At 36.9% G+C, this 19,273-nt stretch overlaps 2 protein-coding genes across 2 annotated transcripts in view; one reads left to right on the top strand and one right to left on the bottom strand.

The window, feature by feature from the left end:
• LOC128869707 (uncharacterized) overlaps positions 1–19,273 on the bottom strand; it is a 179,993-nt gene that overhangs the window by 58,830 nt on the left and 101,890 nt on the right. The window lies entirely within an intron of this gene.
• LOC128869500 (probable fatty acid-binding protein) lies at positions 1,699–2,212 on the top strand. The gene has a single exon (XM_054112068.1). It carries the CDS (start codon positions 1,720–1,722, stop codon positions 2,113–2,115), a length of 396 nt encoding a protein of 131 aa, XP_053968043.1. The 5' UTR covers positions 1,699–1,719; the 3' UTR covers positions 2,116–2,212.

Here is a 19,273-nt window from a genome sequence, read left to right as displayed (position 1 = left end):
CCTGTTCCATCATCAACCAGATATTGCCGTCCCATTAAATTTTTGTTTGAAAAAGAAACGCGAGATGCTATTGTGAGAGAAGTAAAGATTGTGGAAGACCAAATTTCTAATCTTCTTCCCACAATAATTAAGATGGAAAATTTAAACTTTAAAGTTACTAGTACACTAATTTTGTGTATGATTGACGGTAAAGTATGTAATGCACTTTCAGCATATACCTCATCTCAAGCGTGTTATAGGTATATGTGGTGCTTCAGCGAAGGATATGAATAATTTTAGCGCTTTATCGGAACGGAAAGTTGACGCAAACATGCTAAGATTCGGCATTTCACCACTTCACTCATGGATACGATGCATGAAGTGTATGTTGCACATTGCATATCGGTTGGAACTAAGGACATGGTGTGTAAGAGGCGCCGAAAATAAGGAAAAACTGAAACAGAGGAAGGAAAGCATTCAAAGCAGATTTAGAAACGAAACTGGGCTTTTAATTCCTATGCCAAAAGAAAAATCTGGCAATACAAATGACGGAAACACAGCACGACGTTTTTTTAGTAATGCAGAAGTTACTGCAGACATTACAGGCATTAACTTATGTTCCTTAAAAAGGCTTTTCACCATATTGTCTTGCTTAGGGTGTGAATTTCAGATAAATGCTGAGGCCTTTGAGGTATACGTGAGAGACACACGCGATCTTTATTTGAGGGAATATAAGTGGTACAATATGCCAGTCAGTCTGCATAAAATACTGTTCCATTCAAGACATATAATATCGACATGCATGGTTCCTATTGGTCAGCTTTCCGAAGAAGCGCAAGGATCAAGAAATAAAGATGTCAGAAATTATCGCGAATGGTATACAATAAAAAGTTCACGAACTCAAACCAATGAGGATTTATTGCACAGGCTTCTAATATCACCCGATCCCTACATTTGCAGCTTACGTAAGCCATCGAAAACCAAGCGCGGGACTTTGCCTCAAGATGTAATTGCATTGCTGGCCCAGGAAGAAGTACTATGAGTAATTGCTTAAGCTTTCAAACTTCTTTCGAATTCTTTAAATATATTTTTAATACTCAAACTCAAATTATGTAAACCATTTAAATTCGCTCTACTCTTCAATTTCAATGACATAATTCTTTTCATTTCAACTTACTCTACTTTAATGACATAATTCTTTTCATTTCAATTTACTCTACTCTTTAATTTCAATGACATAAATTCTTTTCCTTTTTTTTGAAACCCGAAACATAAGTAAACACATGGCACACATCAAATACATTTTTTTGTCATACGATACCCCACTCCAAAGCAAAGCCATAGCTCACTGTGAAGTAAGTTAACCTAAACAAAATTTAAGTCAACCTAAGCAAAATTTCATTTGTATAATATTTTTAAGTGTTTACAATTTTGTTATTGATTTTTACTTGTAACAATGTTTGATTGTAATTATGCATATTTTATTGATGACAAGGCAAAAAGAAAGTATAAAAATAAAGCCATTCTATCAGAAGGCAGCTCAGTCTCAACCTGATAGTTGGAAGGCAGTCATTTGCCCTAACTGAATAAAAATCTTTTATTTACAAAGGAATCTTTAGTCGGCAGGTTTGCCCTAAAGCTCTTCCATAAAATAATAACACTTATACATTGACGATCCTGCATCACTTTACATGGCGATCCTGTGAACGATCCTAAACGCTAAATAAATTATTAGTAAAAATGGCTGTCTGGGAAGGAAAGAAATACAAATTAGAAAAGAGTGAAAACTTCGACGAATACATGAAGGAATTGGGTGTCGGTATGATTCTACGCAAAATGGGTAACAGTGTTAGCCCCACCGTTGAACTGAGGAAGGATGGTGATAATTACTCTTTCACCACTACCTCAACCTTCAAGACAACTACGATCAACTTCAAGCTGGGCGAGGAATTCGATGAAGAGACACTTGATGGTCGCAAATTGAAGAGCGTCTTCACTCTGGATGGCAACAAATTGGTGCAAGAACAGAAGGGTGACAAACCATCGACCATTATTCGTGAATTCACTGACTCCGAGCTAGTGACTACTCTCACCCTCAACGACGTGAAGTCCGTCAGAGTCTACAAGGCTGTATAAATGCGCAGTGCGCTACATGCGAAGTTCAAAACAACAGTAACAAAAAGCTAAAGTAATTTAAAATAAAAATGCCACTTCTTGCGATAAACTAATGATTGAAAAACTAACTATCATACAGCATGCATTGTACTTTATATAACTACATATACATATTGTATATGGGCATTTCCACAGAAATGTAAACCGAAGCCAAAAAATTCAAAGTCTGTAAAATTATGTTGTTTTAACATATTTTTATAGGGAATCTATTAAATGTAACTAATGTAAACAAATTTTACATTTGTACAAACCACATTTTGAAATATTCGAATGCAAAGTCGAACCAGTGCAAAATTTCCGTTTTAAACATTTCTGTTGCATGTTTTGTTTTGATTAATTATCTTGATGAGATATATTATGCTGTGACATTTGCTTTTTTAAATTTCGGTTTATATGTAAAGAATGTAAGAAAAATGTAAAAGGAACGATGCGATTGCCAATTACGGTAAATTTTTTCTTTGATTTACCGTATAACTCGATGTCGCGTGCGACATTGATAAAGAACATTTGTTATCAGTGAGTCGAAGGTATTTGTACAATTTGCATCAAATATTAGTAGCAAATAGATATTTTTATTGCTAATTAAATAAACAAAACTTTGCTGGAAAATAATCAGCGCTTTGCTCTTTTTACTTATTTAAAGCTTGTAGCGTGCGACATCGTAAGTGTAAAATGTACAGATTCAAAATAAAGTTTCGTTCGAAAATATCTTTATTAGTATATGTAAATGCAAAATATAATATAAACTTTTTGAATGTAGATGAGTAAAAACTGTAAACGGTGGAGAGAAAGGTTAAAGAATGATGAAACAAAATTACAAAACTATAAATTAAGAAACAAGGAAAGAATGCGGAAAACTAGACAGACGTGGAGAGCACTGGCTGAAGGCAAAGAAGATATAATTCAAGAAAAACGGAAAAATAATCGCATACGACAACGAGAGAGGCGCCAAAAACTCTTAGAAAATGGAATGTCATATGCACGTCAAAGCCAAAACGCATCTTACGAATGTAGACAAACCTTGGCGAAAGCTGTTAAAAAAGTGGAGAAAGCGATGACAAAAGACATGCACAGAATGCTAAAAGTTCTTGAAGTCCTGGTAAAAAAATATAAGCAGTTTGAAGAAAAGAAAAACGTTAACCAATCCAGCAGAACCGTACCAGAAAGCCTAATTAATGCCATCAATGATTTTTATCAGAATGATAATATTAGTGTACAAGCTTCGGGAAAGAAAGACGCCATTATATATTAATTGAAGGCAAATTAGTAGCTAAGCGCTTTATGTTAATGACTAGTAATGCCAGTTCTCACGGAAAGCGAGCCGTTGATGGAGTTGGAGCCGTCATTAAAAGAAAAGTGTGGCAAATAACAAAATCTAAAAACGTTGTTTTACCAGATGCACTATCGTTTTATCAATGTGCACAAAACAACACAAATGGAATTAAAATGTATTTTATGCCATCTGCTCAAATTGAAAATTTGTCTCTTCATTATAAGTTGGACGAAAAATGGAAGGATGTGAAAAATATTCCAGGTATATCCCAGTTGCATTCGTTTTGTTGCGATGCGAACAGTTAGAAGCAGCTAGGACTGCATATTCTATTAAAAGAACTTTATTTGACATTAGTAATATTATAAATACTATTCTCAGTTAAGTAAGTTTCCGTTCTTTGTTTTTACATAGTATTATATATAAGATTAATATACTTATTTTTGTTTTTCTTTATTGAAGATATTTTGTTAAGTTTATAATTTTGGTTGTGAAAATAAATATATTGAATATATTAAGAATCATTTATAATCATCTTTTGCATGTCTAATTACATAAAAAGTAAAAAAATAAACATAAAAAGTATGATGGAACAAAATGTCGCATGCGACATGTCGCGTGCGACAGTGATTAAAATTAAATAAAAAATAAACTACTTAATATTTTTGAATAAAATAAAAAGCATTATAGCATTATAGCATTAAGATACATCAATGCATATCATTTAAAAATTAGTCGCATTAATATATTTCTTCAGGTTTCGCTGAAAAAAGTGTTTGATTTTTTTGCTTTGAAAGCGACTTCTGTTTTTGTCGCATGCGAATGGCTTGATTTTTTGTAATTATCTTGAAAACGAACAATTTCTCAAAATCAACCTTAGCACCAATCATAGTGCTAATCAAGTGCTATAGCTTTCGCCTTTTGTTAAAATAAAATAATGTTTTGGTATATGTTTTTTTCACTTTGAATGCGTACGAATGTCGCATTCGACATTGGAGAAATGCCCATACATATATTTTGGATTGTGAATATCCCAATTTTGATTATGACTGATTATTTGCTGATTAATGCATAAAATAATGTAATTAAAAGTATAAAGTTGTTATTAGGTAACAATTAACTATTTTTATGTAATTAGGCGGCTAATTAAAGTGAAATAATTCTCAATATTATTAACGACGCGCAACAAATTGTTCACACATGCTATGATAAATATTGTTGAATAGAGATTTTTCGCTAATGCATTTAAATATATTAACATTTAATTTAAAATTTTTATCATTGACAAGTATTTAAGCACAAAACTGGTATAAGAACAAATGTAAATAAACATAAAATTGAATATTCGTGCACCTTAATGAAAATAAAAAAAGTGTAGAATTTGTATTAACTTTAATAAAATGCACAATGGCGTTAAAAAAAAAAAAAAAAAAAAAAAAAAAAAATTTAAAATAAAATTTTTTGTTCAAATGTATTAAGAAAAAAAAAAAATATATATAATTACATTTTAAATAGAAAATATTGAAGAAATTGTAAGGACTTTGTCAGGCATATTAGTACATAGTAAACCATGATATAAATAAATCGGTCATAGAAAAAGAACTACTCGCGATTCACTGGGGAATAAATTTCTTCCGTCCATACCTAATGGGTAGAAAATTCACCGTGGTAACGGACCACAGACCTCTTATCTCCTTATTTTCACACAAAAATCCTTCATCCAAGATGACACGGATTAGATTTGATTTGTCAGACTATGATTTCGAAATAGTCTACAAGCAAGGCAAAATGAACACAAATGCCGATGCATTGTCACGAATAAAGATAGACTCAGACATACTAAAAAAAAATGATACCAACGAATTGCGATGACAATAATAAAATGTTTGTAATAACAAGGGGAATGTCTGTCAAAAATAACACCAGGGTAGACAAGGAGAGCTACAGCTCTCATTCGAAGTCAGGCCAACTTCACATTTGGGAATGTACGTCCATAGCCGATATAAGAAATATAAAAAGATTAAAATTCGTATACGAAGAAAAAATGAAAGGACACGAAATACAGATAAATAAAAAAGGGGATATAATAGTCCGATATAGTGAGGAGCCTCTGAAATACGTTTCAATCATGGCGAAACTATCATCAATAGCGACTAAAAGAAATATAGAAAAGCTAGCGCTAGCAAAAGATAATTTATTAAGAGAAATGAATACTGAAAATTTTAAGAATGCATTCAACAAGTTACAAAGTGAAAGATTAGAACAAAAATTAATACCCTTAAGAATAATTTTATATAAAGCCCCAAAACAAATTAATGACGAAGAAATTATAAAAAAATTAATCTTTAAGTATCACAATTCAGCACTAGGAGGACACCTGGGTATAAGAAAAACTATCTTAAAATTAAAGCAAAAATACATATGGAAGAACATGAGAAAAATGATAAAACGATATGTAAACAGTTGTAAAGAATGTACTCGAAACAAACAGACAAAGTACATAAAAGAAAAAATGACAATAACGGACGCACCTAGTACAAGCTTTGAAAATTTAAGCATAGATACAGTAGGACCATTGATTATGTCAAATGGTTTCCGATATATTTTAACGGTACAATGCGAACTGACAAAATACGCAATCTTATTCCCAATGAAAACTAAAGAAGCAATTTCTATCGCAAAGACTAATACTAATATACTAAATACGGATTTTTTAAAACATTAAAATCTGATCGAGGTACAGAGTTTGCAAATGAATTAATGAAAAATATATGCGAAATACTAAATATAAAGCAGACCTTTTCAGCACCCTATCACTATCAGACAATAACAGTTGAAAGGAGTCACAGAGTCCTAAATGAATTTCTGTTACACTTCGTAGAAAATCACGAATGGGACCAATGGCTACCTTATTTTGCATTTGCTTTTAATACCACACCGAACATAGAGACGGAATTTTCACCGTACGAGTTAATATACGGAAAACTTCCACGCTTACCAACTGACAAAATCGAGGACAATCAACCAGTATATAACTTAAACAATTACGCAAATGAGATGAAACTTAGACTAAAAGAGTCACTTCTTAGGGCACAAGAACTGATAAAACTAACAAAACAAAAGAGAAAAGAACTATATGACAAGAACAGTAACACATCAGAATTAAAAGTAGGTGACTGGGTATTTGTAAAACTAGAAAGTAGAAGAAAACAGCAAAGTCCATATCATGACCCTTATCTCATAGTGGAGCGTAAAGGAGTCAATTCTGTATTACAAATTAACAATAAGCTTAAGGAATATCATAATAATACCCTTAAGAAATACAAAATCACCTAAAATATTATCATATTAAATAAATTTAAGAAAAATTTATTATAAATCATAGAATTAAAAATAGATTTAGTATATCTAAAGAAACTTTTAAAGTCATAAAATTATTTTTATTGAAAACTACTGAACTTGCAAGTAATTTTCAATCTTAACCATAGGGGTGTAGAGTACCTCCACTTCACTTTCAAACTTCTTTCGAATTCTTTAAATATATTTTTAATACTCAAACTCAAATTATGTAAACCATTTCAATTCACTCTACTCTTCAATTTCAATGATATAAATTCTTTTCCTTTTTTTTGAAACCCGAAACATAAGTAAACACATGGCACACACCAAATACATTTTTTTGTCATACGATACCCCACTCCAAAGCAAAGCCATAGCTCACTGTGAAGTAAGTTAACCTAAACAAAATTTAAGTCAACCTAAGCAAAATTTCATTTGTATAGTATTTTTAAGAATAAAAATCTTTTATTTACAAAGGAATCTTTAGTCAGCAGGTTTGCCCTAAAGCTCTTCCATAAAATAATAACACTTATACATTGACGATCCTGCATCACTTTACAAATCTTTAGAAACTGTTTATTGGCTTACTATTAATAAAATAAAGATTAGTGACATATTTATCATTGAAACAATTTGTGATTATCTCCTTCATTGAGCAGTATAATGTAGTATAAAAAGGTACCCAGGGGCTGAATGAAATCTTTTAAATATTAGTCATAAGCCTCTTAGCTAAAGTTAAGAAATCTAAACAATTTGTATTTAAATTGGCACTGGAAAATGCTTTTAAAGTAGAAAATATGATTATGTGAAATTTTACCTTATATGTGGGCAAGGAGAAAAAGTGGGCGTATCACGCCCATTTTTATTCTCAAATCAGATTTAGGTATCTGAAACCACACTGCAAAATTTTAAATGAATTGCTCCATTGGTTTGGCTGTTATTAATTTTGGCATCCTAAAAGTGAAAAAAGTCACACTGTGCGATGGTGTGATTGACACCGCGCCAGTTATGAGAACAGATGCTAGTCTCTGAACCCTGACAAGTTTTTTGATGTTCACCCCCTTCTCAAGGGCATTCCACCATATTACAATACCATAGTAGAGAATAGGCCTAACCACTGCTGTGTACCGCCAGTGTATCATTCTGGGTTCCAATCCCCATCTCTTTCCAATTAGCCTTCCGCAGGAGTACAACGCCATCATAGATTCGTGTACTTTATCTGCGACTGTGCGCCCCCAATTTAGCTTCCTATCCAGTACAAGTCCTTGATATTTCGCCTTTTCTGTTACTCTAAGTGGTTTCCCTCCTAGGAATATGTGTTTAAGAGCAGATGTTTTATGTTTTCTGCTAAATATGTAGTATCGAATCCGTTTTTTCCGGATTTATTTCAAGTCCTCGACTTTTACACCAAAGTGAGAGTCTGCTGAGAGATCTTTGTTGAAGATCGCATAAAGTTGGAAGGTGCTTCCCCGAGATTGCTATAATATGAGATTATTTTCCCTCCCATTTTTTCAAGTTCTTGAAGAAGATTATTGACAGTTAAGTTCCACAGAAATGGAGAGATTACACCACCTTGGGGTGTACCCCTGATCGGGAATTACTTTGTGGATGTGTCACCCAAATTTGCGATTATCGTTCGCCCAGTTAGCATTCGTTCTAATATATAAACGAGATTAGTGCCCTGTGGACACCTATTTCCGTTAGCGAAGTTGTAATAGCCTTCGCATATATATTATTGAAGGCACCCTCGATGTCTAGAAGGGCAGCGAGGGTGTATTCCTTATAGTGAAGTGATTTCTCAACCGTGTCAACTAGCGCGTGGAGCGCTGTTTCCACTGATTTGTCATTGCTGTATGCGTGTTGGGCGAATAAGCTACCGTATTTCCCGGATATAAGCACCGAGGAAAATTCACCAATTTCCGTGCTTATAAGCGGGGAGTGCCTTTATAGAAATCCTTCTTATAATCACTGATTGTGCTTATATTGAAATCCCGCTTATAAGCATTGTCTGCTCTTATATTGAAATCCCCAATCACTAGTGCCTCTAACAGAACAACAACTACTGAGAATTAATTTATTTAAAATAAATAATTGCAAGTGTACAGAGATCAATACATTAACAGTTTTACTGAATTTTATATCACTTATTGGGTTCTACATACTTACATACGTACATATGTGCATATATGCACTGCATATGATGAATGCACAAATTCATTTACATATCATTTTTAAAAAAGTCTGTAATTTTCGACTGAATGTTTAATTTAGAGAGCTCGAAATAATACTGTTCAATATTATCGATCTCGAGCATAAATTTATTTGTAGGCTTAAGTGCTCTACGGATAGTATTAATGGAATCAATGACTTCCTTATGGCTTGGAATGCTATCTGCAACACTATTAGGAGGTTCATCATCGGACGGGTCTTCCATTATTGAATTTTCTCCTTGTATGGCCTCTGCGATTATATGCTCGTCGGTAGATTCCCCGTAGCAGGCAAGGTCGTTATCAATCCTAACGAAATTTCTGTACCCTTCTTGTTGTAGCTCACTAAATATTATTATGTTTTCCTGATCCAGTTCGTCGTCGCCTTCCACGATCACGGAATTTTCGGTGAAAAATTTACACTATGTATAAATAAATAAAAAATAAATATTGTGTAAAAAATAAGGATGGCCATACCTTTTTAAAAGTGTTAGATATGGTCTCGGGCTTTACCAACCACCAAGCACGATGTATCATTTGAATTGCTGTCAACAAGTTAATCGATTTCTTAAACTCTTCAATGCTTCTTCCACTCTCCACAGAAAGTATCTGCTTTCTTACAATAATTTGACGATAATAAGCTTTGAATGCGTGGATAATGCCTTGATCGAGCGGTTGTAAAATTGATGTCGTGTTAGCTGGAAGGTACTGGAGATCTACATTTTGTAAAGGCGCGGCATTGTCGACGAATAAAATAACCTTTCTTTTCTGCAGTGTCATTTCATTGTCAAAAGACGTCAGTATCGATGTCCATATGTCCTGAGTCATCCAAGCCTTACTTTGCGAAAAGTAATGAACTGGTAAAGTTACATTTTTAAAACATCGTGGATTTTTGGGTTTACCAATAACGAAAGCTTTTTTGTAGTCCCCAGATGCATTGCATAGGAAGCAAACCGTCAACCGTTCTTTGCTTGATTTATATCCTTTCGGTCGATCGTTATGCATGCTTAGAGTTGAGTTGGGCAGTGCATTAAACAATAAACCACTTTCGTCGGCGTTGAATATGTTCTCATTGCTGTAATTTTTTATTAAATCGGGAAGCATTTTAAAAAAATCATTTGCCCCCTCAACATTTGCTGATGCAGTTTCTCCGTGAAGGTGTTTGACTGAAATTCCGTTCCGTTTTTGCCAGCGCCATACCCATCCGGTGGTGGCATTGAAATTCTTATTCATTTTAATAGACAATTGCGTTGCCTTTTCTTTCACCATGTTCCCAGATATGACAACGCCAGACGGGCGCATTTGGTTGAACCAAATTGTTACCGCTCTATCTATCTCGGACGAATTCCTGCACCTGTTCCGCTTCCTACGTATATTTCCCGAGTTACATTTTACGGCCAAACTGTCTTTTTCGCGAGTTATTCGGTTAGTAGTTGACCGTGAACATTTATATTTTACACAAAGTTCATTTTTATTTGTGTTTTGCAGTTCTAAAAGAATTGCCTTTTTTTGCCCATACGTTAAACTTGTTCGCGTGCTCATTGTTTACATTGTACATACTTCAACAAGACACTAGGGATGTGTGCGCTAGTTAAATTTATGAATAAAATCGATAAAAGTATGATTGGTAAAATGGTTGACACAGTGCTTTTAAATAGAGTTAAAAGCCAAATAAATTCAAAACGTGTAGTAGAGGGTTTACAATATTTTTTTTTTTTTTATTCAGTGCTTATAAACGGGAAAATTACAAAAGTTAAAAAAGAATTTGGTGCTTTTAAGCGGGAAATGCTTATAAGCGGGGTGTTTATATCGTGATTTTTTGTGTACATTGAAATAGGGGAATTTTTCTTACAATTTTCCTAGTACTCATAACCGGGAAATGCTTATAACCGGGGTGCATAATAAGCGGGGAATACTGTATTGCAAATTTCTCCTTTGATATGCATATCTAGTAAACGCTCTAGGGCTTTTAACAGAAAGGATGATAGGCTAATCGTCCTGAAGTCCTTCGGTTTCGTATGTGTGGTTTTCCCTTCCTTGGGAACGAATACCACTTTTACTTCCGCCCATTTTTTGAGGATATAATTGAGTCGTATCGCCGCCTTGAAGATTAAGGCGAGTATAGGTGCGATCATATCTCTTGTATGTTGCAGATCAGCGGGGATGATTCCGTCTGGACCTGGCGATTTGTAAGGTCTGAAGCTGCCAATGAAAAATTTTATGTTATCCTCCGTTATGAAATCTTGGGGGATTCCCATTGTCAACTATAGGTTGAATTCTACTGTCTTCGTTGCAGAGACAACCTGGAAAGTGCGTCTGCATTAGTAATTCTAGTGTTTCTGCACTGCTAGTTGTCCAGTTGCCGTTCTCTTTTGTGAGGTAGCTAGGGTTGCTTGGGCTCGATCCTAAGTTCCCAATAGATTTGCATACAGATGCGAGCTCAATTGGCTATTAAGCAATATTGCTGCATAGAATTAACAATAAGCCTCATGTAGTTGAATATTTCAGCAAATGTGCATCGCCCGCTGAATCTAGATACCATTCGTATGAATTAGAGACATTAGCCGTAGTTAACGGTATCAAACATGCCCGTCATTATTTGTGGGGACCTAAATTTGTTGTTTATACGGACTGTAATTCTTTGAAATCAAGTCGTACAAAATAGGATTTAATTCCGAGAGTATTGTACATAAATGGTGGGCGTTTCTACAATCATTTGACTTTGATTTAGAGTATAGGAAAGGCGAACGAATGACACACGACGACTTTCTATCGCGAAATCCAGTGCCATAAAAACATAGAAACGTAATCAAAGTATCAGAAATGCGAATTAATTGGACGGAGGTAACCGATAATTGATTGGTATCAGAACAACAGCGCGTCACTGAAATGCTAGACATATTAACGAAATTCAAAAATAATGAACTGTCCGAAAATTTAGACAAGACCTATGAATTGCGAAAAGGAATATTGCACGGAAAAATACAGCGAAATGGTAAAACAAAATGCTTACCGGTAATTCCAAGGAGTTTTAGATGGGCAGTCATAAATCACGTACACGAATCTATTATGCACCTCGCATGGGAGAAAACTTTAGACAAGGTCTATAGTTACTATTGGTTCGCAAATATGCCAAAATACGTGCGACGATTTGTACACAATTGCATCACCTGTAAAGTATCAAGGACACTTGTAGGAAAGGTGCAAGCGGAGCTGCATCCAATTTCCAAGATAGAAATTCCGTGGCACACTATACATATTGATATAACTGGTAAACTGAGCGGGAAAAACAATTTGAAAGAGTACGTCATAGTACTAATAGATGCTTTTACAAAGTTTGTGTATTTTTAGCACACCTTGATACTGAAAGTTGTATCAAGGCAGTAAAATCAATTGTGTCAATATTCGGTTTACCCACAAGGATAATCGTGGATCAAGGTCGCTGTTTTGCGAGTTAAGGTTTTCGCGAATTCTGTTCTTCTCAAAAGATTAATTTGTATTTAATTGCAACAGGGGCCAGTAGAGGCAATGGCTAAGTTGAACGCGTAATGAGTACATTCAAAAATATGTTGATGGCGTAGAAACAAGTCAAAGATCGTGGCAGGATGCGTTGGCTGATGTTCAGTTGGCTATGAATTGCACGGCAAATCGAGTAACGAAGTACAGTCCCTTAGAATTACTAAGTGGCAAGGATGTTAGACCTTTTGGTTTGCGCCCAGTAATCGAAGAAGATGACAATGACATAGATAGGGATAATTTAAGAAAGCAGGCTAAACGAAGTATGGAAGAAAACGCACGATATGATAAATACAGGTTCGATAAAAATAAAGCAGTAATTATTAAACATAACGTAGGTGAACATGTTTTACTTAAAAACGAAGAGCGTCACCAAACTAAACCAGATTCAAAATTTAAAGGCCCATTTGAAAAAAATGAAGTATTAGATGGAGACCGATACATACTGAAATCTTTAAGTAGTAAGCGAACTTATAAATACTCGTACGAGTTTTTAAGAGCATTGCCAAATAACCAAATGATTGAAGAGTTATGTGAAAATGAAGACAGCACGAAGGAAGATGCGTCTAATGTTTGAAAATTAAATAAAAAAAATAAAGAGACACCAGATACGTGTCAGACTTTCCACAGGCCGCACTATAACAGAAGAGACTTGTTATAGCGGGGTCAGATCTTCCACAGGCCGCACTATAACAGAAGAAGCTTGTTATAGGGGGGGAAAGCACTTGTATGCTCCGAGTCAACTCTGACAAATCGGAGCTGGTGCTATTTACAAGAAAATATAAACCTCCACTCTTTCGGCTTCCCAAATTAAACAACCACGTTCTCCCGCTTTCATCGGAAGTTAGGTATCTTGTAGTGATACTTGACTTCAAGCTCTATTACAAGCTACACATAGACCTTGTCTTGCTAAACACCCCCGGAATATACACGTTTGATTGTAGTAGAGGGCGCTCCATAATTGACTTAGCCTTTGCAGACTGTGTAACGGCGAGAAGTATCAAATGGAGAGTAGACGAATCTATATACGCGCATAGTGATCATCTAGCTATAGTTATTGAAATAGGCGGGGAGACGCAGCAGTTTGTGAAATCAAAGTGGCAGCAAAAATGGAAACGAACGGCACTCGACCCCATAGCGTTTAAATCAGTTTGGGAGAACGCCTCCCTTTCTTGCGAGGGTGCAGAAAGTATGGCGGAACAAATGGCCGCACAAATAGAACTCGCGTGTGATGCGTCGATACCGAGGTGTCGATACAACAACAAACGGAAACCTGCTTACTGGTGGACTACCGAAATAGCCGACCTTCGGAAAGCCTGCAACAAAGCACGAAGAAAGGCACAAAGAGCACGCCATCGACCAAACTATAACGAGCGGCACGCAGAATATCGTACATGAAAATTCCACCTTATGAAGGCAATTCGGAATAGCAAAAACAATTGCTTTAAGGAAATGCGAGACAGTGCAGACGACGATCCCTGGGGCATGGCATATAAAACGGTGATGCGAAACGTCAGAGGGCCAAGACCACCACAGCCAACGTGTCCGATTCTTTTAGAGCAAATAGTAGTGGCACTATTTCCCCCACAAAGTAGTGATCAGGAATATGCTGCCAACACAAGCAGAAACGTTCCACCAGTATCAACAGACGTTATTTTGCAAACGCTGAAACGCATAAAAGACTGCAAGGCTCCTGGTCCCGACGGCGTCCCAAATAATGCGCTACGGGCAAACCCGCAAATATTTGCGGACTTATATACCACATGCCTAGAAGAAGGAACCTTTCCAACCAGATGGAAGCTACAGCGCTTAGTTCTGCTACTTAAGCCAGGAAAACAACCTGATCACCCAGCCGCATACAGACTTTTATGCATGTTGGACACAACAGGGAAAATACTAGAACGTATCATATGTGATCGGCTCCAGGAATACTTAGAAAGCCCTGGTGGTCTCTCCGATAACCAATTTGGTTTCCGGCGTGCAAGATCAACATTAGATGCGATCCGAATCGTAACAAACTTAGCCCGGGAAGCTATTAGCGGAGGGCACACTGCTATGAAGCTCTGCGCAGTCATAACGCTGGATATAAAAAACGCGTTCAACTCGGCAAATTGGTCCAACATACTGCTGTCTCTAGAAAATTTGAAGATACCAAGCTACCTACTGAGCATTATTCGAAGCTATTTCAGCAAACGAATTTTACGGTATGACACTGATGATGGCCCAAAAACATATGAAGTCACAGGGGGAGTTCCACAAGGATCGGTTTTGGGGCCAACTCTTTGGAATATTATGTATGACGGGGTTCTGAAATTAAAACTTCCAGCAAAAACAACAATCGTAGGTTATGCGGACGACATTGCGCTAGTTGTAGTTGACAAGCGACTGGATCATCTAGAAGCAAAATGCAATGATGCGGCAACGAGAGTACAGCGTTGGCTCAGCAATTCAGGTCTAGAGCTGGCAGCCCAAAAAACAGAGGCAGTGCTGATAAGTGCTCGGAAGAAAAAAGCGACCATGAAACTCTCAGTTGGTGGACACGAGATACTCTCAAAGGAGGCAATAAAATACCTAGGTGTAATGATCGACACGAGATTGAGCTTTAAGCAACATCTAGCAGCAGTTAATAACAAAGCAGCGGCGGTAATGAGCGCTCTCACAAAAATACTACCGAATATAGGTGGCCCACAAGGGGAAAGAAGGAAACTATTATCAACAGTCGTGGACTCAATCATACTCTACGCGGCACCGATATGGGCAGAAGCAAAGAACATTCACATGCGTGAAGTGGTGCGCACACACAGGCGGAGTGCATTACGGGTTTCATGTGCATATAGAACGGTATCAGACGATGCAATATGTGTTGTAGCCGGGAAATTGCCAGTTGATATTCACGCAAGAGAGCTTCGCCGCCTCTATAGCGAGCAAGGAGCTAAACCAGCGGCAACAGAAAAAGCCATCGAACGAGAGCGATCTATGTATGAGTGGCAAAGAAGATGGGAAGAGTCACCGAAAGGGCGCTGGACGTACAAGTTAATACCACATCTCGAGCAGTGGGTAAAAAGAAAGCATGGTGAAACTGATTATTACCTTACGCAGATACTCACCGGTCATGGCTGCTTTATGGAATATCTCCACCGCTTTCAGCTGGCAGAAAACCCACTCTGCTTAAGCTGTCCTAATGCAATCGAAAGCGCGGAACACGTGGCTTTTCATTGTGATCGCTTCACACGAGAATGTGCAATACTTGAAAGGGTTTTGGGACACTCAGCTAGTCCTAATGACATCGTACAGGACATGTGCTCATCCAGTGCTAAATGGGTAGCGGTTCGAGCGTTTGCTGGAAAAATTATGCTACGACTCCAATTCATCGAATGGGAGCGCAAGACCCAGCAACAGCAACTACAGTTGCAATTACGAAATGGAGATGAACTGTTTCCGGACAGAATGACGACAAACACAGACACTTGAGTGAATCACTCACAATAATATCAGACAGAAGACAAGACGATAGTTCGTAAAAACTGCGGTATCGCAAATTTTCCGATGTTCCATTTCCTGCAGAACCACGCATGAAAACAGTGGGGGGAGTGGATATTATCGCTGACGTAAGATCTGCATACGTCCACAAGAGAAGGACCTGGACGCAGGTACCTGGTTGTGTCAATAGACATAAACGCGGCTCCACCTTGATGAAATGTTTACAACGGTCCCAGGGTGGAAATCAGCCGAGGAGGAGGAATGTTATAATGTTATTGGGAGCATGCCCCACATACCACTGGTGCGACGGCGCCTTTGATGATGTTTCTGACATTTTGATTTTAACCTCCTAAAAAAAAAAAAACAAAAAAAAAAAAGAAGCTACACATTGAAAATCGTGTAAAGAGGGCCAGTATAGCCTTCTACTCCGGCAAATCTATGTTCGGTAAAATATGGGGACTCAAGTCAAAAGTCGTTCTGTGGATGTACCATGGAGTGGTTTTGACAATTTTAACGTATGGACGCCTGGTTAGGTGGGAAGCTCTTCGGAAGGGCTATAATAAAACTAAAATGGGGAGAGTGCAAAGGACTGCATGCACTGGCATTACCGGAGCATGTAAAACTTGCCCCAGTGCTGAACTGAATGCCGTTTGCACTTACTTCCCATCGACTTTTACGTTATTTCCATCGCAGCTCAAAGTGCAATCAGGTTAAAGAAGGTTGGCTTCTGGAGGCAATCTGTCAAGGGACCTGGTAGAATTTTCGGGCAGGTAGCACCGTATTTCTGCGAACTTTGAATTCGTGGGTCGTGCTAGGGCAATCTTTCCAAATAGGCAGGATTGGATCGAGGAAAAAATCTGCACCGAAGCTTGAAACTCTGCCTTCACTGACGGTTTCAAGACGGAATCAGGAGTCGGAGAAGGGGTTTTCTCTTAATCATCCAATTTATCTATCTCCTTTAAACTGCCGAATACTGCTAGTGTTTTTCAAGCAGAAGTCTTGGCGATCCAACAGGCATGCAAAATGCGCGGGCGAGAGGGAGATACTAACATTTTCTCCGATAGTCAAGCCGCGATCAATGCTCTGACGACGTCACGGTGCAGAGTGAAATTAGTAAACTCCTGTAAAGAGGAGATCAGATCTCTTGGGTGTGCAGGTAACATTTCTCTGATCTGAGTTCCAGGACATAGGATCATAAAAAGAAATGAAATAGCTGATGAGCTTGCCAGGAAGGGGACTGAATTGGCCTCAGAGACCTCCTACCCAGTCATCGGTATCCCCCTGACAGTTGTTAAAGGGGAACTGCAAAAATTAATTCTCAGTAAAGCGCAAAAAAATTGAGCTTCATTTCTTCATCTGCTATTTCGAAAATCCTTTGGCCCCAGTACAATATACGAAGGACTCAGAAAGTCCTTTGGACTCTCCGCCATTCAATTTCAAAACTCGTAGCTGTGTGAATCTAAATTGCCCTTGAAACTTTATAATAAAGGAGGCATGTGGAGAAAGATCGCCGAGAACGAGAGAGAGATTATACAGGAGGAACGAGAGCATAGTTGGTTGATTGTAGACATCCAAGCAGTAAGCTCGTTTTAATGAAGAACAATACTTCGAACATCAAAATAATTGAGCCTTCTTTATTTGATTCGGTATGGTGTCATAATACCCTTTTGCGCATAATAGCCAGACAATATGAACTTTATCCAATTTTAGTAGCTTTTTGGCTGTCTCAGAAAAAAAACAGTTGCTGTTTGCGTACCGCCGTAGGCCTTTTATATCGATCCGAAAAATTGCGGAAAGAAGGAAATAATTTGAAAAATGTTGGCAAAGCTATTGGGAGAACGTACTCCTCTGTTCAACTTGTAGTAAACAATAACAAGAAAACCGGAGTTTTAATATGTAAGCCCAGGATTGGCCCCTTAACACGTTGGCTGCCAAAGCCTTTTTAGAATTTTGATCGTTCAGTAGCAGTGTCATTTAACAATTTTGGTCACCTGAGGCCAACAACTTATTTATGTTCTTTCTTGTTTCTTAGTGCCTAAAAATAAGTTTTGACTACTCGCGACTTTATTTTGGTCGCTAATTTTGCAGTTATAATGGTTTTTTTGTGTCGCACATTTTCGTGCGACATGGCCTGGGAGATCATAAAACATGTTGTGGGGCCACGTCGCACGAAAATGTGCGACAGTAATTTTTTGTAGTTTTCGAGTTGTATTTGATATTTTTAATTTATTTTACTTAGTTTTCTACCAGGAAGCGAAGGCAACGAGCTTTTGAAAAACCTCTTGCTGTTATTGATTACAACAAAGCCAAATTAGGTGTTGATATATCCGATCAAATGACCGCCTACGCCACCACTCTCAGAAGAGGTGTTAAGTGGTACCGCAAAGTGGCTTTTGAACTGTTACTAGGAATGTGTGTCGTAAATGCTTTTATAATATATAAAAAGGCTACAAACAAACAAATTTCAATAACTAAGTTCCGGCAGGAGACTTCAAATGCTTTGTTGGACTTCATGTCTCCAGAACCCATAACAAAAGGAAAACATTTTATAGAAAAACGAAAGGACGACAACGGAAAAACAATAAGGTGTGCTTGTGTATTGTGTTATGCCATGTCAAAAAAATCTGCTGAGAGAGTAACAGCCAGAAAGAACTTGAAAAGGACCACCACCTACTGCCCAATAAACCGCAACTATGTGTAGAATGTATTCCTAAATATTCCCACCAGAAAAATTAATTTTTACACTGATCTCCATTAAAAAATTGAATTTTTAATTATAAGTTTATTGTTTTTCTACTGATTTCCATTTGAATTTACATACATATATATTTTTATAATTGTTTTGTTCATAAATGAATTAATTTTTAAAAGAATTAATAAAAAGACAAATTTTAATTTACAACTTTTTTATTATCCAAAAAAATACCATTAAAAATACACAACGGCCATGGGAAATACACCAAAATGTTCACCACAGGCCAGAGAATCCAAATTCTATGTAAAATTCCATATTAAAATGTACAAAAATGTGTGACGTGGCCTCAGGGTAACATTTACGTGTCGCACGAAAATGTGCGACGTGGCCTCAGGGCAACATTTAGGTGTCGCACGAAAATGTGCGACGTGGCCTCAGGGTAACATTTAGGTGTCGCACGAAAACGTGCGACGTGGCAGCCAACGTGTTAAATACATTACTGGTCTGGCGATAGCGCAGTATAATCAATATAGCAAAGGTTAACACTCGAACTACTTCATAAAACATTATTGAATACTAATGAATGTAACCTTAATACAAACTAAATTTTAA

Source organism: Anastrepha ludens, chromosome X (assembly GCF_028408465.1).
Source record: "Anastrepha ludens isolate Willacy chromosome X, idAnaLude1.1, whole genome shotgun sequence".
Lineage (NCBI taxonomy): Eukaryota > Metazoa > Arthropoda > Insecta > Diptera > Tephritidae > Anastrepha > Anastrepha ludens.
The sequence above is the reverse complement of the archived record's forward strand: the minus strand, read 5'-3'. Positions and strand labels throughout refer to the sequence as shown.

Excerpts from the sequence above, each read along its gene's own strand:
- LOC128869500 (XM_054112068.1), top strand. The coding sequence starts at position 1,720 with ATGGCTGTCTGGGAAGGAAAGAAATACAAATTAGAAAAGAGTGAAAAC.